Genomic DNA, 23995 nt, shown 5'->3' with positions numbered 1-23995 from the left:
TCAGTGCGTGTACTGAGTGACAAATTAAAGTTTGCGTCGTCAACATGAGCGAGTTCTTGCCCGTCACTCTTCCCACGATTCGTCCCAGCGCCGGCATTTTAAATCTGCCCTGCGCGGAAACAATTATCCTCAACAAACATTACGTTCCTCTATAAATTCAAGATTCAATAAAGGACGCGCCACGCAGCTTATCGAATGTGAAGTACCATTGCGCGTGTGCGATTGGAGGCGCGCATATTTGAAAATATTGCTATTTTATTTATAATTCTTATGTTCAAGGATAAAGGAATTAATCCATTGTAAGATTACAACATCAGCATTGTAGGATCACAGACTAGGTACAGAGTAAATAGAATATCTAATGCATTTTCTGCCCCGGGTTTTTGGCGTCCCAGCACCCATTACCATTTTAGTGTCGCATGCGACGTTACCGGGAGAGTCTGGAAACAGATTGCAACGCTACGCCCGGTAGGAATTAGACTTCAGCGCGGGTAAAATTAGGTCATTCGAAACCCGCGATTACAAATGCTTCTATTAGCTGTATAATTCAAAGATCGGAAGAGAAAGAAAGATCACAACAGAACGAAAACATATTCGCGCTCTTCTGTTTGAGTTTATTTAATGCAAAACAAATTTCATTCGCTCGTAAAAACGTGATTACTGAAAGGAGTGTTTTAATATATTTAAACGCGTTCCGACCACTTACGGGATTTTGTGGGATTTGTTCCTGTAAAATCGTGCTAGCGCATTCAAACTCGGTGAGATTATAGGGAACGATCTGCTACACAAGTTTCGCTGATGAAATTTCTTCGTAGGACGTCTTATAACAAAGTTATAGCTCTCTGAAGTTCTCGAAGTAACGCGCGGTGTTATCGGGTTGCCTATGTACAGGCGCGGGTCGCTAATAATCTTGAAACGCTTATATTTCCGTTATCCGACGACTTACGGAAAAATGTTATAAGGAAAAGTTGTGTAGAATTTGGTACTTTATAAGCTCGCGAAGTTTGAACCTGTTCCGCAAATTTTTTACATATTGTTACAGACATTTTAAGTTCCAAATTAATTCGATATCTCGAGAATATTTACTTTTCGCGCTACTTCCTGGTTCTCTAGTTAATATCAATTATTTGCAATTTAATTACAGTCTTTGCTAACGTATTTTGTGTAAGTTGCCACTTAATTCAGTTTATCATAAAATCTGATACTAACTCCCATAAGATGCTAGGTCCATCCTATGCCTAATATCTGTAATTACGCTCTCAGTTAAGTTCTACTTATTATATAAACGTTAGAACAATATACAATGATGCGTAACATGTTTGTAGGCCGTGAAAGTAAAACATTTCTAATCACACGGGTGGGCAGCTGCTAACTTTCATCGCGTTCAAAAGTGCCGAAGTAATCAGAGCGTTGAAGGATCTCGATCTGTCCCCGGAGTGATCGATCAGTTCAAGCTGAAACTCTATCGGTGACATTCTTGTGTCCTTTTCCACATTTCACTAACAATTTGGAATTGTTAATATTGGAGTGGCTAAGTCAAGTCACTAGTGAAATATGTTTAAGTTGCTTAATATACAGTTTTTCATAATTATCATTGTTGCTACAAGCGCTGAGAAAAAGAGGCAAAAATCTTCTTCAGGTAACTGAATTGATTTGTCTATTGATCGTAGATATTAGTTGGAAAATTTTTGAGTAACGATGGAACAAAAAATGTTTATAAATTGTAGGTTTAGTGAATTAAAGTGTAATAGAAGAATAAATGTACAGACGTACTTAGCGATCGAGAACTTGATATATCTTGAAAGTAAATTATACACGTAATGTGTTATATAAGTTAGTTGGCCATTTCAATACTAATGGTATGCTAATTTATGAAAATTATGCCATCGTTACAGATGTAATTGAGAATTTACGGAATGGGTTCCCTGATCGAATTTTCGATAGATTGGCGATGAAAAGCCAACTTTATCAGTAAGTGTAATACTCAAGCATTTGGCGGGGATCTGTATGTAATAGTAACAGTGTTAATTTAGCTGATTTGTGGCAAATAATAGATTACAATTTTATTTTATTCAGTAAATTAAATTACATGGTAAAAAAAAAATTAATTCCTATTCATGGTGTGCGTACTAAAAGAATTTAGAGATATTTTTTTAGAGCGCCAAAATGACAATAAAGTGCAATTTGGTCATGTCTGTGAAAATCCAATTGGATGGGAGCAAAGATTTGAAGAGAAGGATTTTTTGGAAAATCGACATCGAGGGAAGGTAATGTTATGATGATTTAATTCATGGTAAATTATGGCAAATATTTAAATTAGTGTACATTCCTTAATCAAATCTAGTTCTGTTACTTTTTAAACAAGAAACTGTACTTACGCAGGTGAAATGGGCGAATGTAAATGGCGGCTATGGTGAACACTATTGGGACCTAAATCATTGATAAATAATAATAATTATTATCTAACATATATTTCATAATTTTTTATTAAAGCATTATCTACTTGTTTCTCCAATACATAACATATATAATGAATATTAAATATTTCTTTCGATCTATTTTAAAGATTATAAAATGTGTTTACATACAAACATTTCTGACAAATGTACTCAATCATGTGTATTCCTAATAAATGTAAAAAACCAACTATATATCGGTATAAACAACGAGAGTTAATAACATTGAAACAAAACTGAATCCTTGAACCTTTATGGAATGGAGTAGCTAGTACCTATAGCCGAGTACAATGAAATAAAGTGTACTTGAAAACGGAAAAGAAGAAGTTGTTTTTCTCAATTATGTTCCATGCATCCGAAGCAAACATTAGAGGGGAATTTACCATAGAGTACAAGAGTTTTGACGCAAAATAATGCCCGATCGGAAATGAAGTTTCCATATTCATCGCGCCCTGGTAGCCTTTACTTCATTAACTGGTGTCCTCAACGAATTCATTGGAATTCAGTTTATCATTCCACTAAGGTAAGGGGGTTCTTAAGTTTACGTTATCAGTCTTTGATGCCTTATCGAATGCACCAGTTCGATCCACTTTTTAAACAATACTTATCATTTGTCCAATTTTCTATTTCGGGTGTGTTGATGAGGAATATGTTATGTAAGAGGTATGTAACAATAATTTGAATATATCAACAGTATTACATAATGTTATATAAGGTGATTTGTGTGCGTGAAACCACATTGATAAATCCGCAAGTATTACTTTCAACGAATATTGTTTTCCCAAAAATGGTCTGTGCGACTGTCTGAATAGTGAGTCATAAATTAATTCTAAGACGTTAAAAAAAAACTATAAAATCTCGCTAATTTGTTAATTATTTCTTATGAAACTTAATTTCAAATGTTCGCGGTCATTATCCTTATGAAGAGTACCTATATTTTACTTTTCCCATCGCCCTTTTCTTGCGAATGCATCTTTGAAATCTGTATTAATTACAAAAATCAAAGTGCAATAGTATTTTCCATTCGCATCTCCTTAATTTCTACCAAAATATAAATGCATTCCAATTTTCCGCACTTTAAGTGACAGCCTAAAAGTCTTCGAGCCTCCGGTTTAAAAACAAATACAAGCTCGACCAATTTGAAACGCTACTCCACTAAACCTCGTGCCACTCAAGCTATTGAAACAAGAACACAGAGTGCCATAACATTTAATCAGAGGCGGATTCAAGAGCCTTCCTGGGAGGGGGCGAAATATGTAAAAGCGCATAAGTACATTTTTGAACCTTCATTTACAAGATTTAAAATTTGCTGGTAATTTATAGTTTAATATCTCTATCTGCTAATATAGCCTAAATAATTAAATTCACATTAATTATTATTTATACAGAATGTCATAATATTTGTCTATTTTACTACCCTTGAGGGGGGATGGGGGCGATCGCCCCTATCGTCCCCCTCTGGATCCGCCCGTGCATTTAATAAGCAAAAATAATTAACATCTACGCACGGAGGCGCACGAAGGAAACCATTTTAACGATTAGATTACTATTTCAGGGAGAATCTAGAAAGGCTACTCCGGCACAATGAGCCCGAGTTCAGCAAAGCCTCCATCTTCAAAAGCATGGAACGGTTTCTTCGGAGGGTGAACGAGATGGAAGAGACGATATTAATTCCAAGCCGACTTCTAGACCTAACTGCAGGCGACTCTGACGATAGAGTGAATCTGGAAGGGAAGCATGGTTCCATCGTTAAAATGATATCAGTCGATATGGACCTGCGCCGTCTCTATAATATTATCACTCAAATGAAAATCGAGTTGTTGTGGTCGAAGCGGCGCCTGATTGATATCCAAGAGTTAAAGGAAGACTTCGTCCCTGCGCACAAATCTATGAACTCTAGGTACTCCAGTACAGCGTCCATACAGAGTGTGCAAAGTACTTGGACTTCTTCGGACTCTGAATCTGATACTAGCATCGAGGGCTCGGTATTGGCGAGCGAATACGACGCCGATGCAATTGCTAAATCGTTTCAGAGACACCTGCGGGGTCTTCATCACAGTATTCAGAAAATGACGCTGGCTGCTGAATACTTGACGATGAGATACCAAGCTGACATCACCAGTCAAATGTGATAATTCTCTGTGAAATTATCAGGCTATTAAACATTAGACATTAGCAAGAGCTTTATTTATTGGAATAATTAACAAATATGATATTATTGTCTTGTTATATATGTGTGAGCATTGATGTTTGTGATATTAAGTACCATCAGGAATACAAGTTTTACCCATACCGTTTGTAGAAACTCGTTGCTTATATTCATCTAAATTATAATATGGGTTACTTACAAGGGAAGATCCCGACCCCAGAAATTCAAAAAATTCTGAAACTTTGCGAATATGTAAGGAATTTCCTCCTGATTACATCGCAATTTTTGTTTGCTGCCCAAATTCAAGGGGTGTAATTGACCCCTGAAAATCCGGTGATTTTCCGATTTTGTGTTATAACTCGTGAATTGTAAAATATTTTTTTTTACCAAATGATAGATCTAATTAAAAGAAGTAACTTTTGTCTTGAAACTTTTTTTCTATCTCTTACAGTTCGCGAGTTATAACATAGAATCGGAAAATAGCCGAATTTTCAGGGGTTAATTTCATCCCCTTCGAGTGAGTTTGGGCAGCAAACAAAAATTGCGTTCTAATCAGGAGGAAATTCCCTATATATTCACAAAGTTTCAGATTTTTTTGAATTTTCGGGTTCAAGATCTTCCCTTATACTTTTTTTTTTACTATAATTTGTATCCTTACGAATACAAATATAATATCTTGCATCTGTTCAAAAACTTGTAGCTATTTTCTAGCTTTTTTCAATTTCCTGTCAGCGTACCCTGAATTTCTAATTTAGAATAATAATTCAATCTAATTTATAATAATACAAAGAAATATGAAACTACATCTTTTTCTTTCATTTGGCATTGCAGTTATTAGTTGTAAGGAATTGGAATACCCACGCCAGATTTGTTTCGCCCAATCGTTACTTTTAAGAGCGTAAGAAAAACAATAGAGGACAAATTACATTTTGAACAAAATAACTGCCTTACAAACATTAATAACAAACTCTTAGAAACTAGTAAATATTTACAATAAAAAAATAACTGAACGTAAAATATTAATAACCCACTTCCTGCATTCCATAAATTACAAATTCGCGCGCAAACCAATCATACACAAAACAAACCAACACAAAACCCTACATTAGCTTTAATTTGCAGCGACATCTGTCGCACAAAGCTGACACTAGTACGAAAAACCAGTAGTTATTAGAGTTTTGGCAAATTTTTAGAATCGTTTGAAAGACGTGCAGAATTATTTTCAATTCGTAATTAATTTAATATCATCTCCGCGGACTGGATTTTAATGGGTTTGAATTGAAACGTTCAGAGCTCCTTTACGGTCTTTTGACATCACTTTAACCTCTACAACTGACAAATGCGAAGCTCCGAGAAAGTATTTAACATTAACATTGCTGCTAGTGAACGCTGTGACGGATCTCTGAGGCTTTACGTATGATATGATAAATATTATTCTGTGATATATGAAAATGAGCGAAACGCCCGAGACTCAAAGCAAAGACATCGGTCCAGCGGTTATAACGGAGCAGGAACGCGAGTTAGCTCAGAATGCGCTTGCCGAGTTCCAGAAAGGGGCATGTACCAATTGTCTGTCGTTCTTAAACAAATTAGAAACCCTCCGGCCCAAAGACCTGAAGGTGATGCACAATAAGGTCGTGGTAGAGTGTTACAAAAATGATTTGAAGAAAACAGAATTGTTGAGGAAGAGCCTGAACGCAATATGCGGACAGATGTCTACGAATGACTCGACTGAAACTATCGATGACATTGAGAAGTGTGTTATGAGGTATAATCAAGCAGTTTTATTGTATCATACGAGACAATATAGCGCTGCACTTCAAATTATGAATAGATTATTTGCTTTTATAGAACCAATGGGTATGTAAACAATAATGAAGCCTATGAAAATTTTCTGTCCTACCGCGCGATGGTCTTTTATTATTTTGTACTTGGAAATAGTCTTTCGATAAGAAAGCCTTTGTCGATTGTACCGTAACATCTTAATGTATGTACGACGCATATGTTATTAACTTGTATCGCTTTGATTTTAGAAGAATCGTTGGCCCACAAAGTTTGCCTCCTTCTAATCGAGTTACATATAGTAACGGATCAGTCAGACGCGGCGTTGTCCTTAATTAATTACATAGAAAGCCAACTTATATCAACGGATAATTCTAAAATCGCGCCCGCTGATAAAGAAGGTATATTGAAATCGATGAAAGAGCAAAAAGAACAGAAGAAAGAAGTTAGTACTGCTACCGACGCATTCAAAGTCAAGCTGTTGAAGTGTAAAGCTAGAATATATCTTGCTATGCATCAGTTGAGATTGTGTAAAAGGGAATGGAAAACGCTGGTTTCCTTGGGTACACCTGTAGTAAGATAATACTATATTCAAACTGTTTCTTTTTTTTATTATATGCAGGGACTTGGAACGAAATGTTTTTTCGTTTCTTTTCGGTTCAGCTCCGATAATAATAATTTCGTTTCGGTTAATATCGTTCCTGCTGAAAAATATTTTGTTTCCATCGGAACGAAAAACAAATGTTGTTCCGAACCGGTTATTTCATTTTTAAAAAAATTCGTATAAACTTATTTTAACAATTTTATTGCCTTTGGTACTTATATTATAAAATATTATACGTTATAGTTATGTATTATAGAATATCATATAGGTATTATGTCTTATGAAAAAAATTTAGAGTTTTGATGCTTTCGGTTGCAAGCCGTGCCCACCAGCGCAAGACTCCCAATGCCTCTCCCAGCACTGCAGTCAGCCCTATCAGGGTTCAGACCCTTTTTTTTACCGGCGACTTTTTTACCGACACGAAATATGATGAAAATAAGGGGCGTGCTCGATTTAAATTTTTTAACTTGAAGTGTACAGAACGTTATTAGTCGGAATTTTTATTTCGGTTACATCGTTTTCACTCCTGCAACAGGGCTAAGAATATCGTTTCGTTTCTGTTTCTGTTCCGGAAAAATATTTCGTTCTTTTCGTTTATCGTTTTCGTTTCGGGTCCGTTCCGGGTCCCTGATTATATGTACCGAATCAGTACTTTTAATTTTTAAAATCGCACTCCTTTTCAGAATATGTCTACCGTATTTTTAAAAGCTAATCTTGAATACCTCAGAGGAAATTATAAAAAAGCTATCAAGCTACTGAACTCTGTACAGTCAGAAAATTTGGACTTCAAGTATGTTAGGTTTATAATTATATATTACAGTAATATTTAGAATTATTATTATGTTGCAGTGATAATGGGTCTTTGTTATGCTTAGGACTTCTGGAGAATCTTCTGCCGTCTTATATTATAACAATATGGCATGTTTACACCTTGCCATGGGTAAACCAAATTTAGCATGCTTCTATTTACGAAAAGCTTTGTACGAAAATAAGTGCGCGCTAGATAGTGTACAAGCAAAAGATAGCGGTATGTATAAAAATCAATATTTACGTTACAATTCTATATCTAAGATAATTTCTGTAAAGGAAGTGATTTCATTCAGATCCTTTATCTTCGCAACCATTGTACACACTCGGTGGGAACAGGCACTACGAATTAATGTACAGCTTGGGTGTGTCGTTGCTGCACGCGGGTCAAGCCTCAGGTGCGTTCGATTGTTTCATGGAAGCTGCGCAGAAGCTTCATAATAATCCCAAACTCTGGTTAAGGATCGCGGAATGCTGTATCTATTATCACAAACCAGTAAGCGCAACGATTACGTTACAACGTTTCTGAAAGTAAGGGAGTAACTTTTGCATGGTTTTCAGACGAATGAAGTTGACTTTAATATTCCAAAGCGAAGGAAGGATTTGGTACAAAAAGTTGTCGGCACTGGAATTTATAGAAAAATCATTTTAACATCGTCGCTTTCCAAAGACACAAAGTACGATCCCGATGGCTTCCCTTCCGCCATACCACAATTGACTCTGGAATTTGCATCTCTCTGTTTAAAGAATGCGTTATTCTTACTGCCAAATAGCAATGAACTTAATGTGCCAATAACCACAATTGCGAGCGCGCAGACAGTGCCTTTGTCATTAACAGCTGGTCATAACTTAGGTATTAGAATTTTACACTCGAGTAATACAGATGACTGCCAAACCTGATTATTATCTTTAACACTTAGAGGGACTACTTTCCAGGTGCTCAACACTCGGCTTTAATGTCACAAGCTACAACCGTCGAAGCGTTAAACTTGAAAATTAGCGTCTTGGCTGCAAGTGCTTATGTATGTTTATGTCTAGGCGATTACGTTGTGGCGCTTGAACATGCTAGATCATTGCTAAGTATCAATAAATTACCTGGAGCGTACAGGATGTTGGGGAATCTCTATGCTGCGGAAAGTTTGATATTCCTCGACAAAATTAGCGAAGCGATTGAGTATCTTAAACCAGAAAATATTCAAGATTTGAATACCTTCGTACCTATTCCTGAAAGCCAGGATAAAGATAAAGAAAAGATTGAAGAGGTTATTTCAAAACCGATAAAAAGTAAGATTTAAGATGCAGGATTTCGTCAGAACCCTGACGATATTCATTTATAAAGTGATTAATAATTATATTTTTTAGCGTGGTACCCGACGACTGTTCCTACGGGCATCGCTATATTCCGTTACAATTTAGCTGTAGCTTATGCAATCCGTGGTGAGCTTGACAAATCTGGAGAAACCTTAAAACAGGTAATTAGCAAGTTTATAATTTCTATGTACATCATTTTTATAATATTAGTATTTTTGACTAACAGTTGTTATAAATCCTTTCAGGTTTGGATGTCTAAAGGCCTAGATTGCGATGTTCCTATACATGTAATAATGTTAGCTTTATATATAGAATTACAATTAGGTAACATAAATAATATTCCTGATTTTAAATAGCCTCGATAGAAAGCCTTACCTAACAATGACTGCATTTGGCTTTTTGTTACAGGTCATGCTGATATTTCGAGGTCAATAATAAAGCAACATTGTCCGCAATACCGTTGACGGTAAATTTTATATTTAAAATATCAGTACGTTAAAGTTGAATTTTTGTGTAAATTTCCCTTTCATAAATGTAAATGAATTGTACGCATCTGCGTATGTAAATAAATGTGTAATGTATAAAATGCAGGATTTTTCGAGTATATCGTAAAAGATTAATAATTATTGTAATACTTGTATCTCTTCTACAGTAACAATTACTTTCGTCTCTACGAATGACACAGAATTTATTCAGAATTGTGTATATAACAAATATTTCTATGCAACATCAATGCTTAAGAATAACATTTTATACTTCCAAGTATTTTAATAATAAATATTCTTTCGTTACGAAGGACCTGCACATTTGATTCTGTTTAAATAAAACTTCCATCTCGCCTCTTTTATATCCGTGCATTTTATAGCTGTCGTTATGTAATTCTGCCGTAATTATTTTCTACGGCAAAACTTACGCTCGGGGTATCCTTGAAACAATTTTTCCAGCAAAAGAAGAAGAGGAAGCTGAAATGAAGTTGGAATAAACGTAGTTGCCGACGCAGTCGCGTAAACAAATTCAGGCTGCGAACTGGAGTTCTATTGCTGTAAACACGCGAAGTGATTTGCAGGCAACGATTTCGCCGATTGTTAGTGGAAGTGAGCTTGCTGGCTGGTATTGGGGGCCTCTGGCCTGTAATATGGTCATGGCCGTCTAGGCGAATCACCCCAGGGCCTTACACTGGACCTTACTCTGCCTGACTCACACAGTTCCAGTGGTTCTCCACTGTCGGTTATTCCACGTGGTTCATTGCGCGTTTCCTCTGATTAATATGTGCGATCGGTTACCAGATATACAGTGAATCACAAAATTATTAGCACAGAGAGGTTTTTCGGCTTGGATTCTCCTTGCTTGATATCCTCTATACTTTCACACAATCATGTACCTAATTGAGTAAAAGTATAGTATTTTAATTGCTCGCGCCAAGAACAGAGATCGTGGAGATAGAAATAATAATGTCGTAATTATTAATTCACCCATTTATGGTGGGACTGGGGGAAATAAATCTGTGATTAATTGTCAGTTGTTATCGTGATAGTATGCGTGGACGTTGTAACGAAAGATTACAGTAAAAGATATACGGCCTTAGTAAACGATGATCCGCCGATCACGAGTAACCACGGACGGCAGAACAATGAGAGGAAAAATAAAACGATTCGATTGCATTGAAGATTTATCTGGAAACTTCAATGCTTCTCCGTTTGAAGAGGAAGGACAGCGGAAGGTCCCCCGAAGCAGGTGCGATATATTACGCGACTTCCTCCTGCAAATCGGATTATAACGTAACATTAAAACCACGTTCCTTGGTTTCGAGGTTCATCGAAGAAGCACAATTAGAATTCACGATAAGCAGACGCTATTCCCATCACACCTCGCCTTCAGTTTGCTATAAAAAAACAAAACTGACCGCTGAGATGATCGGCAGATCGCATAAACTATTCTCCAATATATCGACACCCCAAATCTTATTTCAAATTAAACCTCCCCATTATTACATTAATGGCACTTTATTATTAATTTCAGTAGTCATTTTTTTTTTTGAAAGGCACAATTATTAAAGCGACCCTCGTCGGGGTTTAATCCGCGGCTCGGTGATACGGATTCGCAGATGTGTACCGCGAGGGGAATCGTGAAGCGTGGAAAAAGAAATGAGAGTGGACGAAGGACTGGCAGTGTTCGCGTAACACGGGCAAGGTACCATTTTAATCGGTATGCACAGTCTGGAAATCTGAACTGATCACGCGTGTCCGTGGAGCCGAAGTGGACTTGATAAATTTAAAATAAAATTGATCCAACCATTTGGCGCGCTGCCCTGACCCAGTTCGAGTTCTGCTCCCGTCTCCAGCGCGCAGAACAAGACGACGCTGCTCGGAGCACCGAGAATCGCCTCAGGGAATCGCCGCCCTCAAGTCGCGAACGCTGGCGAACTGTGGAGCACCCCGAGCGTCCACGTTTCTCTCGCCGCCTTCTGGTACACTTCTGCGTCGATTAATTGCTTTTAATATTGACACTTGGCCAGAAAAGGGGAGGCGACACCCCTAAGTAGCTGCCAGAGCCGAACTTTCATTTCAGGTCGAAGTAGGGAGTGGCGATTTGAAATTAAATGTTGAATTAATGGAAATATAGATTATAGAGAGGTGAAGGGAATTTTAAATAATCGAAGGGTTTCGTTACTTTTTATCTTAAATGCCGATGGCGCACCCAGAGGGGTGCACCATCCCCCCAAAGAAAAAGGAAAAGGAGATTAATGTAACCAGTTCTGAAGTAATTCAAGAGCTTTGTAAAAAGAAACGAAAACTGGATTTTGTTCTTTAAGTAAATTTTTAATGAATTCTATTGAATTTGTTATTAAAAATATTGTTATCCGTTCAACTCGGCTCCCCCAAGATTAAATTCTGAGTGCGCTACTGTTAAGTACTGATAGTCGATTGGTATTATTACGTCTAATTACTGATTAATTAGTAATAAGTACCTGTATAAATTTACTATCTGCGAGGAAGAAAGTTGCGTTAATTACTGGGATAATGTTAATGAAATCGGTTCCCTGGCGGCAATAAATCACGGTGACGGAATCAATGAAAGGAAATCGCGATTACGCGAGCAAGATTATCTGTACTCACGATTTCATGAAAATTCATTTCACTTGGAATACTTCGAAGGCTAAGAACGATGAAGACGCACGAGATACTGTTACAATTTTTTGCTCGGCACGGTCATTAAAATGGATCTTTCCGTGGCTCGCATACTAGAAAAGAAAGGTGACATGTAAAAGCAAGATGAAGTGTTGGGCAACCAGTTGCTGACATCAAGGGCCAGTAAAGAAATAAAACAAATCGCGGACACTACCTTGACTTTTAACGATCCGATTTCTTATTTTATTCGACAATGGAAAAAGGTATTGCGGACGATATTACCATTTTACCTGCCCTATTATTTCAATTGGGATCACAAATTCTTTAAGTGTCCACGCTCTGAGAGTGCATAAATCTAATATAAATTCGGATCAATTTTTTTTTAGGCTTCACAGCTTTATCGTCTTCTTATCTTTCGTTGGATTCAATTCATTCGATTACGCTGGTATTAATGTACATATATATTACAACGGTATACTTATATACACACACAGTGATATATGCATTATTATCCAGGGTAGTTGTATAAATTGAATAATTTATTGTATCAAAAAATGTCTAAGATTCTATTCAGAGATTAGAATATTTCGGAAGCTCAAAAATTCGTCTAAAGACTCGGGATTTAATGGAGCATCAGAATTATTTAACTTAAAACTAATTAATTTTGCCAAAGTAAGTTTTTTATATTTCCTAAAAATAGTATTACAACATACTATTATATTCACAAGATGTGATCTAAAACGTTCCTAAGTATCTCAAGCAGTTACACCGAGTTTCGTGAACGATTATAAAATTCGATTATCAGTCAGGCTCATCCGTTTCTCGTGACTCGTAAAATTCTAAGGAAAGCCAGAGTGATTTCGTGCGAATTGAGATCGACAAAGGTCGGACAGTGAGTGACGCGCAATGATGAAGTGCGAGGTCACCGTCACGGGCGTGTTTCCTTTGAGAATTCAGATGGGGAATTTGCCGACAAGGATGGGCCTTCCTGAATTGTTATTTAAAATCACCAAGCCTAACAAGGACACGTGTGAGAGAAAAAGCTCGCCCGCGTTTAAGATTCTTCCTAGAGGCCACGATAGATCCACGATCATTAGCATCAGCGTCTTCGTTCCTCTTGGAATCAAATTAGCAATTGCACATAATTAATCCGCAGCGCGACACTGGTCATTAATTATGGAAATTTTATCACGGCAAATGAAGTGCGCACCGATAAACCAATTTCAGATTTCTTTTAACCGACGGCCGATTAATCTTTCCTTCGCACGATACTTTCCATAATTTTACTGAAGAGCAAAACTCGGGAATAAATTGTACGGGGGAGGGGCAGGGGGCTCTGGCACACCCCAAAGAAAAAGAAAAAGGAGATTACTGTAGCCACGACTGAAGTAATTCAAGATCTTTGTAAAAAGAAAGGAGAACTGGATTTTATGCTTCAAATAAATTTGTATAATCCCCTAATGAATTTTATTGAATTTGCATTAAATATATTTTTATTCGTTCGATTGGGCTCCCCCTAAGATTAAATCCTGAGTTCGCCACTGATCTACAATAACCATAAGGGGGTTTTATAGTCAGTGTAATAGTTGCCACTTTTTTGTACTCGTGTATCTCGCCTTATTAATTTATATTTTATTAACACGTGTGATAGCACCGAGAAATCGTTCCAGCATATATGCCGTCGCGGTGATGTGCAACGATATTATGGTACCCACTGAGATCACTCGATATAATCCATCTAGTAACAGGATATGATTATTTTTATTCGTGTCATTCATTGCCAATATTCGCTTCTGGCGATAGAACGTTTGGCGAACCCCTCGGGGCGAATACCTCCAGCTACAATTGATCGTAATAGGCAAGAACATTGTTTGACTTTCATCTATCGCTCGGCGGCGTGGTGCCTGCGTAATAATCACGCCTCTGAAATCAATCATGAAACTGAACATCCATCCTCTTGCAATTGCACATCGATCGTTAAGCTACTCTTCGTTTAGCCAGTGATCGCAGAGCGTCTGCTAAGTAAATCTTTATTTACTATAAGTATCGTTGCGTTTTGATCTTCGTCCGTCATGTTTCTTAAATAATTCACCGGCGCTTATTTACAGCGATGTGAAATGTATATTAACTTCTCTGTATAAAGAATATTCTATACAATAGAATTTGGATGTGGATTTAAATTTTTCCGATACAATTCTCGCTCGATCAATATTTCGTAGAATCTTCTTAGAACTTTAGTCGAGGACCTGCAATGATTGCAGGCATAGTGTCGCAATATTTACGATATATTCATTGCAATTCCTTGTTCCTTTTTTTTTTTAATGACAGGGGACGATTGCGGAGTGCCAATAGTAATCGCGTTGCATCACGCGAATCCATTTAATAGGGAGAATTAATGGCCAATTTACGATGAGTACAGTGAATTATTTCCATTATAATATGCATATCTCGTCGTTACAAATATTATTCCCGACGGGTTTCTGCATTCTGCTTGTGTTGCTAGCCTTTTAAAAGGTGCTCTTTTGAAATATCGCCTCAGGGTTGTTGAACGCTCGAAGCACGCATCGAGTACTAAACGCAGACACCAGCTCGTATGGTGAATTTGAATGAACCCGAGCGTAGAACTTTATTTCTCCATTTATACGCCACCTGTGCGATTGTTAATGTTAAACAGAGCCACGTTAAAACCCCCGTCGATTCGAAGCGCATTAGTCCTCGGAAGACCTCGTTGTATAAGTCTAACTTTAGCAAACACCAGTAACGCTTCTCTTTTTCAAATAAAAATTTAATAACATTATACCGACTAGAGTGTGGAATATATTTTATTTATATTATTACGTTCAGACTTTCATAGCAATGGAATTGATAAAATGATATAATTTACCAAAATAGCAATGGAATTGATAAAATGATATAATTTACCAAAATAGCAATGAAATTGATAAAATGATATAATTTACCAAAATAGCAATGGAATTGATAAAATAATATAATTTACCAAAATAGCAATGGAATTGATAAAATAATATAATTTACCAAAATAGCAGTGGAATTGATAAAATGATATAATTTACCAAAATAACAATGGAATTGATAAAATGATATAATTGACCAAAATAGGGAGCTACGTATTTTTGCAATAGATCTTGCAAGAATATTTATACAGTAAGAGAGGTATAAGTGATAATGTGTTTATTCGAGTGATTATACGCAACGAGGTATTACGGAGCTCGTTTCTGTTTCGTGTTCCCCCCTTTTCGTAATCGCAACGAAAGCCGTCGAATTTGCAATGATTATCATGCAAGAGCCAGGCAATAACGATCTTACAGAAAGGGCGTTGCTTGAACAATCTACGCGCTGAAAGGTTCAGAACGACAGCTTACGCAATGTCTGAAGCCATACCTAACAGGGTTATGCGCCGATCCTTCAAATACTTTTACGTAAATGTTAATCCAATTCCTTTTTTCTTTTTATAATACTATCGATTCCTGCATTTGCTCTTCCTCCTATAGACAGCTACTAACAGCCAGGCCTTCGTAGCTTTCGAAAATTGATATTCTCCAAGTCCTAACTTCAAAACTACCCTACAAATAAAAAAAACCACTGAAACACATTATTTATTCCCAAACAAGTGAAACTTAAATAATTCAAATTATAGCCCACAACTTAGTAATCCTACCAGTCGATTCTATTAATTCAGAATCGACTGGTATTAGTAGGTATCATTCCATCGTTGCTCCCAGTCAACGGTACACATGAACAACTGTTAAAAAATGGTCAAAATAATATTCGAAAGAATGTTACTCCGATAGTGTCCAGGCGCGTCGAAGATCGAGTTTTAGTCGGACAGGTGGTATCTGACATAGACGAAGAGGTGGAAGGACGAGGACAGAGAATGAACCCTTTCGATTCGACAACGATAACCCGCGCACATGTTCGTCCTTCCCCGCCGCAGGTACGGCCATACATGGTACCAGCCGCACTTGACCCATATCTTATTATGCTGCCAGCGTCCGGATGCAATGCGAAGCGTTTGTGAATAAGCCCGGCGGGTCTCCTCGAGGTTGCTGAGCTTCACCACCACCATAAAGAAGTCCTTCCTTCCTGTAGCGGTCGCCGCGACGTCCCAGCTTCCGTGAGACACGCAGACTAGGCCCAAGTAGTCGAGGAGTTCGCGTCGCACTTCTAGCCGCACGTCCCTCCCATTCATACCACACTGGCTCCGCGTACCGATCCTCAATGAAAATCATTTTTCTTTCTTCCAGCCAGTTCCACTCGCTTTCCTCGAGCCCTTCTCTTTCATCGCGCGAGATATTGCGGCGGACAACAGTTTTCTTTTTTTCGGTGAGTGGTTGTTAGTTGTTAGTAGATATACCTACTGTATTTTCCATTCTAACTACTCGTGCTTGCTAGCAGCAATGTTTTTACGAGATTCGTGAATTCTGTTGATTGCAATTTGTTGCGCCGATTAATTACCTACGCGATTAGGTAACTACCTGGTGCGTTACCTTTAGCATGGCTGGTTTTTCTGATTTAATTTTCTTAGAAACTTGGTAGGTTCTTATCTTAGTATGCTAAGTGGTCGCAATAATGTATTTGAGGGACAGGTTGCTCGCGTTACGCTTCTAGGTAATAGAAATATGGATTGATGTTAAACGTAACTATTAGTTGTTAGGCCGCGGATGAAGCGACCTTGGATAAAAGACAATACTTTTTTTTTTAAGCAGGCCATATCTCGGCTCCATGCGAAACGATGTAGCCTTGAGTGGAAAGCCATATTCTAGGCTCTTTTTCTTGGACGTAATAAAGTCTTGCTCGGATATAGAGTTAGTCAAGAATACGTGGCTGCTATTAGATGGCACAGAGCTATGGATTCTCAGTTCCCTGTGCGAAGGATTGAATAAAATTTTGGTTTGCATAGTATTTCCATTGAAATCTCCTCAAGGTTTGGTATCTTCTAAATGTTTTTTGATTTAGCTAGATAAATAAATATCTAGCACGCTCTGCGACACGTGGTTTAGCGGTGGTCCACGATGCGCATCAAGTGTGAAACTTTTTATCAAATGGAATAGTTCTCGATATATCTACTTAAAATCTTCTTGTACAGGTATAAAAAATTAGAAGTGACTATCACATTTAGATAGCATTTGTATTGTTTTCTAAATAGCAAAGTTGAATAGTTAAAGTCCGTTCGTTTTTAAAAATTTATCTCGAATGATATCTCTACTGACATCAACAGAACTGAGCAGCTGAGTTAAAAGATACATAGATTCCAACTACGTCTCTCAAGCTTTTAGCTCTAGATACCCTTCAATAATTTTCCGTCTCAAGTGCCGGGAGCAAAATGGCTTTAACGTGACTCACAAGCGAACCTCAAATTTAATTAACTCAGGCGATCTTACAAGCCTAATTATCATTTATTTCTCAGTATTAATAAACCGAAGGAAACCTGTCGATGTCTGCAAACAGCGTCAATATTTTGGAAAATCTATGCTTGCAAACATATGTCACAAATGAGAACGGCCAATCACAAAAACGAAGACCGCATGAGGCAATAAAACGAATCCCCGATAATAATTTAATTCCTCACTGTCGACTGATTTTTGCACAAAAATCCGTCCCTTCCTCCCTCTTTCCCTACAAATTCGCCCGCCCCACCCCCTTGCAGGCCTTTACTCTCCCAAGGTCCTAGCCGGGTGCCCTTCGAGCGATTCCTATCTTCCCGGTGTCTCACTCTTGACCGGTATTTAGGAAGGTCACGACCTCAGGGTTGGTTTGTCCCGGTGAAGTTAATCACGCATGCGCGACCCGCGGGCGAAAGTATTTAAAGAGGTGGACGCCTGTTCGGGAAGGCCACTATTCCCCGAACTGTCACGAATCGCGCAACGTCCCCCCACTATCCTCCCCCTCCGAGGTGAACGAGCATGTATTCCCAAGCAGAGCGGGAAGATCGGCTCTTTTAATCTCCTCTTTTCCTCCCCCCTTCGTCGGGTCGCCATAACCCCCGCGGTACTTGCCCCCTCCCCTCCACCCCCTTACCCCTACCCATCCCCCTATCCGCATTAGGATCACTCGTCCTCCGCGATTTCCCACTCCGAAGGATCGTTAGTGTGCCATCGGTTCGTTTAATAGACCTGCCGACCCGTCTCCGCAGATTTGATTTGGTGCTGCCAAACGCGTCGGATCGGCGACGCGAGAGATCGTCGCAATCGACATTTCCTTGGGCGAAGAAGCGATCGGTCCGATCCTACGAACTATCCAGCATCGCTTTGGAGGCAAAGGTGTTCTGTTCTCGGGCACTTCGCTGGTGGCCGATTTCTATCGCGGAGGGTACAATGTCCGTTTAGCCGCGCGGCCAGAGCCGTGGCTGAGGTAGGAACCGGGCGGAACACCGTGGCTCGAGACGTTTCAAATGGATTAATTCGGAAGATACAGGCGCGCGAGATTGATCTTGTGTGTTCGATCAGCGATTGGAGCCCCAGATAAGCCGGACACTTGGGCGGCTTCCCGCGAAGATCGAGGCGCGGGACCATGGACGAGGTAGACTTCCAGCAGGAGTCTAGGGACCAGGTGGGCAGCTTGATATTCTCACCGCCGCCGATGAAGAAGTCCGACACACGGGACAGTATATCGTCGGTGGACAGCGATGTCAGCCTTTCCTTCGATCGGAGAGGCTCGAAGGGGGACGAAGCTGATCTGTCCGACTGCGGCAGCTCCGATAACGAAAGGAAATCGAGGAGCGCGACGAAACAGCAGAAGAGCTCCGATCGCGACTCGGGGGCGGACTCGATGGAGGAAGCCGTCGTTAAGGAGGAGCAGAAGAAGGAACCGGTCGATGGGAGTAAAGCTGATCAGGACGATTTCCTTCCACCAAGCGACGAATTGGCGGAGAAAATATGTGCCCAAGTGGAATTCTACTTTTCCGATGAAAACATCGTTAAGGACGCGTTCTTGCTGAAACACGTGAAGAGGAACAAGGAGGGGTACGTATCTCTGAAGCTCATCTCGAGCTTCAAGAGGGTGAAACACCTGAGTAGAGATTGGAGGGTGGTTGGCGCTGCTCTGGCCAAATCCAAGAGACTGCAAGTGAATCCCCAGGGCACCAAGCTACGCAGAGTCGATCCTCTGCCGCTCTTTGATCAGACTACTCCTTCAAGAACGATTCTAGCCGCGAGGCTGCCCGTGGAGAAGTTGTCGGTCGAATCTGTCGCTGAAATCTTTAGACCATGCGGCGAGATCGCGCTCATCAGGGTTCTTCGACCTGGCCATCCTGCACCAGCTGAGGTAACACCCTTCTCGATTATTCAACAGTGGCGGATTTAACTGGCGGCCGATGAGCAGTTACCGCCAGAGTAGTTACCACCCCATCTGCCAAAAAAGAAATTATGATTTTATCCAAACACTATATTTTTTTTACTTCCTATAATTTTTCATGCCGCACTCGCGTAAATTTATTTGTAATTCTGTTACGTATACTGGGTGTCCCAGAACGTTTGCCACTCAAGCCTTTTCCCTTAAATCCGCCGCTGTTATTCAAGTAGAGATATCGTAATGCTTTGAGCGGCGCAATGTTTTGAGAAATGCCCCCTGAAGTCGGTCAGGCCTTTCCAAGCAATCGCTTCTTAACTCGCTTCGAGCAAACATTCGGGGGCACTCGGACAATATTTTCGATACCTCGTAGAATATATGAAACACGTGAAAAACGCGCAAAACAGAATATAAATCCCTCGGCGTGAAAACACGCCGACGCCATTCAGAGTGTTCAGAACGTTGGCGTAAGAGTATTTAGGAAATAAGATGTTATCCTCTAGAATTTATCTTGAGGAGCCGCTAATTGCGATGAATGAGAGTGTGCAATGCTTGTGATTATCAGGTACGACAGGCAATCGCTAAGAGGCCAGAGTTGGCATCGAGCGAGGAGTGCGCCATGGTCGAGTTCACGGATTCCGCGTGCGCTCGTGTCGCTTTGCAGATGACCTTGGGCGATGCCAAGGTGTTCGAGCTGCAACAATCCAGCGACAAGAAGAGGAAACAACAGCCGGCGAAGAAAAGTGCCCTGACGAGGTTGGCCAAAGAGGAAGCTTACAACTCCTCGAGCTGCGCCAGTGGATCTGAAACCGAAGATGGAAGAGCCAGACACAAGAAGCCTATTCACGGTTACCCGATGTATCACGCTTACCCGGGCCATCCCTTCCAAGGTACAGTGCAAAATAATCTTTCATTTCTCGCTAGGAAGAGGATTTGTCCTGGACACAAAAACAACGAATAGTGTCGCCTCAGGCCTGCGGATTACTGTTTATATTCTATTAGGGTGTTGGACTGCAAACTTTGAACGATCACGTGCCAGGTTCCTGTGAAAGATTTTCACTCGAAATTAGAATCATTTGAATCAATAGATACTTATAAGTACATTTACGAACGGGACGCACGCTTGTTCGTTCTAATCGCGTAAGAATTCAAAATACTAGATAGTACGAGTTCCTTGAAGGCATTGTGATTTGATCTTGAAACTCTTGAAAGCTCACCACCTCGCGTTTGTGTTAAATCTCAGAAAGGGTTCTTAACCCACTCGCTAGGCTCAACAGACCTGATGTTCCTGTATAGGGTTATTCACGGCCAGATTAATTATCACGAGCTCGTTGCATCGTTACGTTTTCACGCCCCTGAACCAGTCATTGCGTCTGAGACCCCTCTTTAAGCCAAAGATACCGGAATATCACCACTATACTGCTGACCCCATAAACCGTGCCATGGAGGAGGTCAATCAGTGTCTTGAGGATATAGATTTGTTCTCTACTTCTCAAAATTCTTTTCGGAATCAATTGTTTGACCCACTCTTAGCATAACCTTTCAACCTCGCTGTAGCGTTTTATTGTTTTGTAGTTCGCGGATGGTTTTAATCTAACTTGTATTCACCTGTATATTATGTACTCTAAAGGGTTTTTCCCGTATATAATAATAATAATAATAATAACAGTCAGGAGCTATCAAACTGGTGCCGTTCACAACCCCGTCTCAATAAAACCCCAATTATGCAACAACCCGAGTTACCAGAATTACGAATAAAAAATATCACTTCTAGAATCCACAGATTCAGTTGCATTTTTCAGGACCCCCCTCGCCCGATGCATGGTTGTCCCGCCGATTGTCCTCCTGCTCCGTGTCTGGCTCGGAGAACGGCTTCATCCTCCGTCGATTGTCTTCCTGTTCCGGCTCCGGTTCCGGTTCCGGGACGGAGACAGGAAACTTTGGCAGACGTTACTCCGCCTGTTCCTCTGGCTCCGAGACCGGCTACTGTCATCCCGCCTATCCGCCGAGCTACTATTACCAGGAGAATCGACGTTTCTCTTGCTGCTCGAGTTCCAGTTCCGAGTGCAACGGCGGTTGCTACCACTCCAGTCGCCGCGGGTCCGCGGACTACGGGCCGTTCTTCCGGCGGCTGTCTTCCTGCAGCCGCGACTCCGGCCTCGACACAGGTGCCAGGAGGCTGTCCCTCTGCTCTTCAGGCTCCGAGCAGGGTGGCTTCTGCCGACCCAGGAGCAACAGTGGCATCGCGTTCACGCACTTGCCGGAGAACGTGACCAGGATGCCCTCCGGCCCGGACGGCACGCGTGGCTTCGGCCGACCGCCCAAAATGAACGCCATGTCACCACACATGGAACCCACCTGCTAGATACCAATCACTTCTGGAGAAACTCTTTGATGCAGACTATTAACTGGTGATATTTGAGGTACAGTAGCCGGGAAAGGTACAGCGAGGTCGTAATTGAACCATACAGCGGTATCGAGTAAGGGTGCGTTATCGCTGGAGCTGCGATAAAGATCAGAGCGGTGATTAGAGCGAAGCGTAGAAATACATCCTACAGTTTTATAATGAAAGTGTTTACACTGAAGCAGCGAGTAGAACTGTGCTTACTAAGGGGTTGTCCTTAAATTACGCAAGGCAATTTTTGAGGAGGAGGGAGGTGGTCGCGAATTTCTTACATTTTCTTACAAAGGGGGAGGGAGTCAAGTAGCGTCTTACATAATATTTTTTAATCTAATCTTCAATAAATACAACTTCTATCGTTAATGTTCCAGAAAAGTAGTTTTAGTTTCAATTTCCCGAAACCGAGTTAAATGAATTATATAAACCTTTAAAAGAATTTGAATAACTGAAAAAATTAAATGTAAAAAGTATTACGTAGGAAGGGGGTTGCAATATCAAATCTTACGAATTCTTATACCTGGGGATGGGAGGGGGTAAGAAATCGCCAAAATTACCCTTACGTAATTTAAGAACGGCCCCTAAGAGATGACCAATGATACAAGCGCTCGATCGCTCTTATAGTTTCCAGCTGCAATATAAACTTATATACTTTAATGCAACAGCTCTGATCGAAGCTTCGCGTCGTTGTCTTCTCATACTTTCGTCAATGCCTTTGTGCAGACGCTTGGAATATCTTTCTTTTCAAGCTACAGCACCTTACCACCTCGCTGTACCTTTTCCAGCTGCTATACCTCGTTATTCTCCGTTCTGGTCGTCGGTGACCAATTTGCATGCCCCTCCAGACAGAGTAATGAATGGAACTGGGGGGGCTTCGTGTGACGAGTGACTTCTGGAGTGCGATCAGCATGGTTTACTTAAAGTAGAATAAAATGATATCTCAGATGATGGTGTCAAGATTGGTGAATTGTTAGTGATAAATGATAAATTTTTGCATCATGTTACAAGAAACGAAGATGCATTAGGTGCGTGACGAGAGTGGTCGTTCAAACGTATTGACGTTCTGTACTGCAGCGATTATCGTTTCGTTTCTTTGGGTTCGACGTTTGTGTTTCATTATGCGGGGTGTATTCGAGTCCTCGAATTTCGGGGGTGCCCCTGACCGCTGAAAGTGTATGTAATTAATGATATTTATGAGAACGTATTTATCTTCTCTATAACATCGTATTTAGCAATAAGTGATTTATACAAACAACAAATAGAAATGTATATAGTAGGATTGTAATGGTTCTGCAATTGTGATAAGACGTCGATTTTGCAAAAGGATTGTCGGAAGCAACGCATATTATTATCCGTTTCTGTTAATTAAGTGTTATATACAAGAACGTTCGATCATGAGGTCCTGTGATATTGGCGAATAATGTACAGACTTCGGAATCCTAAGTAGAATGTGCCTATGTTAAACAGACTCTAAGTAGTGAGCTGTTTACGATACTCAACCAGCAATAAGAGCGATTGTTTCGCGAATTCTATGACAATATACATATCAGGCGTTATATAAACATTGTAAAGAAATATATTGATATGTTACATCACGGTTTCACTTTGTCTTCTAATATATCTTTCTCGTTAATCTGTTTTAATTTGCAATTTAAAAAAGGACTCACAAGTTGTTCTCTCGAAGCTAGCTCCACCTTCACCCGCGGAGTTTCTGGTTTCCAGCGGAACCTTCGAAAGTGATAATAAAATCAGAGTGCTATATTTAATCATACGGAGGTAGCTGTTGCGTTACATTTTTTTCATTTCAGTTGCTTCTTTTCCTATTTTATTTCAACAGAGTCAAACACACATTTATCGAGTCAAACAAATAATGCCCTTTTTTGGTATTCTACACGCTCCAACAATAATAGCAACACTCGACGACACAAAATGCTTAAATTCGATGGTGGAACTTCATCGTTGCAAATAGCATCCAAGCGATAATTGTTACGTTTCGATATATATCGAGTATCATATCATTTGAACATTGGAAAATTTTTACAAAATAAAACT

General features: G+C 39.8%; 3 protein-coding genes and 2 long non-coding RNA genes across 9 annotated transcripts in view; 3 read left to right on the top strand and 2 right to left on the bottom strand.

Moving 5' to 3' along the window:
• Window positions 1-432: 432 nt before the first annotated feature.
• On the top strand, window positions 433-4748 carry LOC143370268 (mid1-interacting protein 1A). 4 transcript variants are annotated; one of them, XR_013085585.1, is made up of 6 exons: window positions 433-501; window positions 1326-1639; window positions 1896-1971; window positions 2144-2267; window positions 2383-3119; window positions 4012-4152. XR_013085585.1 is itself a non-coding variant. In XM_076815173.1 (2 exons), exons 1-2 carry the CDS (start codon window positions 3016-3018, stop codon window positions 4586-4588), a joined length of 681 nt encoding a protein of 226 aa, XP_076671288.1. In that variant the 5' UTR covers window positions 2963-3015; the 3' UTR covers window positions 4589-4748. The 4 variants fall into 4 exon arrangements, 3 of the variants coding, with proteins under 3 accessions (XP_076671288.1, XP_076671308.1, XP_076671299.1); XM_076815173.1 differs by lacking the exons at window positions 433-501; window positions 1326-1639; window positions 1896-1971; window positions 2144-2267 and having other exon boundaries at window positions 2963-3119; window positions 4012-4748; XM_076815193.1 differs by lacking the exons at window positions 433-501; window positions 1326-1639; window positions 1896-1971; window positions 2144-2267 and having other exon boundaries at window positions 2972-3112; window positions 4012-4748.
• The window catches only part of LOC143370306 (uncharacterized), a 458422-nt gene continuing 438605 nt past the window's right edge, over window positions 4179-23995 (bottom strand). The window contains exon 2 of the long non-coding RNA XR_013085596.1: window positions 4179-4845. This is a non-coding gene — a long non-coding RNA (uncharacterized LOC143370306). The remainder of the gene's footprint in view (window positions 4846-23995) is intronic.
• Not10 (CCR4-NOT transcription complex subunit 10) lies at window positions 5714-9904 on the top strand. Of its 2 annotated transcripts, XR_013085568.1 has the most exons (11): window positions 5714-6465; window positions 6639-6961; window positions 7675-7781; window positions 7867-8018; window positions 8095-8294; window positions 8360-8651; window positions 8735-9082; window positions 9161-9270; window positions 9355-9433; window positions 9518-9670; window positions 9725-9904. XR_013085568.1 is itself a non-coding variant. In XM_076814907.1 (10 exons), exons 1-10 carry the CDS (start codon window positions 6051-6053, stop codon window positions 9571-9573), a joined length of 2082 nt encoding a protein of 693 aa, XP_076671022.1. In that variant the 5' UTR covers window positions 5715-6050; the 3' UTR covers window positions 9574-9904. The 2 variants fall into 2 exon arrangements, 1 of the variants encoding a protein (XP_076671022.1); XM_076814907.1 differs by having other exon boundaries at window positions 5715-6465; window positions 9518-9904.
• On the bottom strand, window positions 10094-23991 carry LOC143370302 (uncharacterized). Its single transcript, XR_013085593.1, has 3 exons — window positions 23611-23991; window positions 12226-12350; window positions 10094-11584 (listed from the first exon to the last, which is right to left on the bottom strand). It is a non-coding gene; the product is annotated as an uncharacterized LOC143370302 (long non-coding RNA).
• Achl (La ribonucleoprotein translational regulator Achilles) lies at window positions 18085-23546 on the top strand. The gene is made up of 3 exons (XM_076814925.1): window positions 18085-19521; window positions 20111-20435; window positions 21348-23546. The coding sequence occupies exons 1-3, from the start codon at window positions 18769-18771 to the stop codon at window positions 21908-21910; spliced, it is 1641 nt and encodes a 546-aa protein (XP_076671040.1). The 5' UTR covers window positions 18085-18768; the 3' UTR covers window positions 21911-23546.

The sequence above is a fragment of the Andrena cerasifolii genome, chromosome 1 (genome assembly GCF_050908995.1).
Source record: "Andrena cerasifolii isolate SP2316 chromosome 1, iyAndCera1_principal, whole genome shotgun sequence".
Classification (NCBI taxonomy): domain Eukaryota; kingdom Metazoa; phylum Arthropoda; class Insecta; order Hymenoptera; family Andrenidae; genus Andrena; species Andrena cerasifolii.
The sequence above is the reverse complement of the archived record's forward strand: the minus strand, read 5'-3'. Positions and strand labels throughout refer to the sequence as shown.

What these genes read in the sequence shown, in the direction of transcription:
- LOC143370268 (XM_076815173.1), top strand. Translation starts at nt 3,016, where the DNA reads ATGCCTTATCGAATGCACCAGTTCGATCCACTTTTTAAACAATACTTA. An exon ending in AGGAATATGTTATGTAAGAG is followed by an intron (nt 3,120 to 4,011) that starts GTATGTAACAAT and finishes TTACTATTTCAG; the next exon opens with GGAGAATCTAGAAAGGCTAC.
- Not10 (XM_076814907.1), top strand. Translation starts at nt 6,051, where the DNA reads ATGAAAATGAGCGAAACGCCCGAGACTCAAAGCAAAGACATCGGTCCA. An exon ending in TGCTTTTATAGAACCAATGG is followed by an intron (nt 6,466 to 6,638) that starts GTATGTAAACAA and finishes CTTTGATTTTAG; the next exon opens with AAGAATCGTTGGCCCACAAA. An exon ending in TGTACAAGCAAAAGATAGCG is followed by an intron (nt 8,019 to 8,094) that starts GTATGTATAAAA and finishes GATTTCATTCAG; the next exon opens with ATCCTTTATCTTCGCAACCA.
- Achl (XM_076814925.1), top strand. Translation starts at nt 18,769, where the DNA reads ATGGACGAGGTAGACTTCCAGCAGGAGTCTAGGGACCAGGTGGGCAGC. An exon ending in GCCATCCTGCACCAGCTGAG is followed by an intron (nt 19,522 to 20,110) that starts GTAACACCCTTC and finishes TGTGATTATCAG; the next exon opens with GTACGACAGGCAATCGCTAA. An exon ending in CCCGGGCCATCCCTTCCAAG is followed by an intron (nt 20,436 to 21,347) that starts GTACAGTGCAAA and finishes TGCATTTTTCAG; the next exon opens with GACCCCCCTCGCCCGATGCA.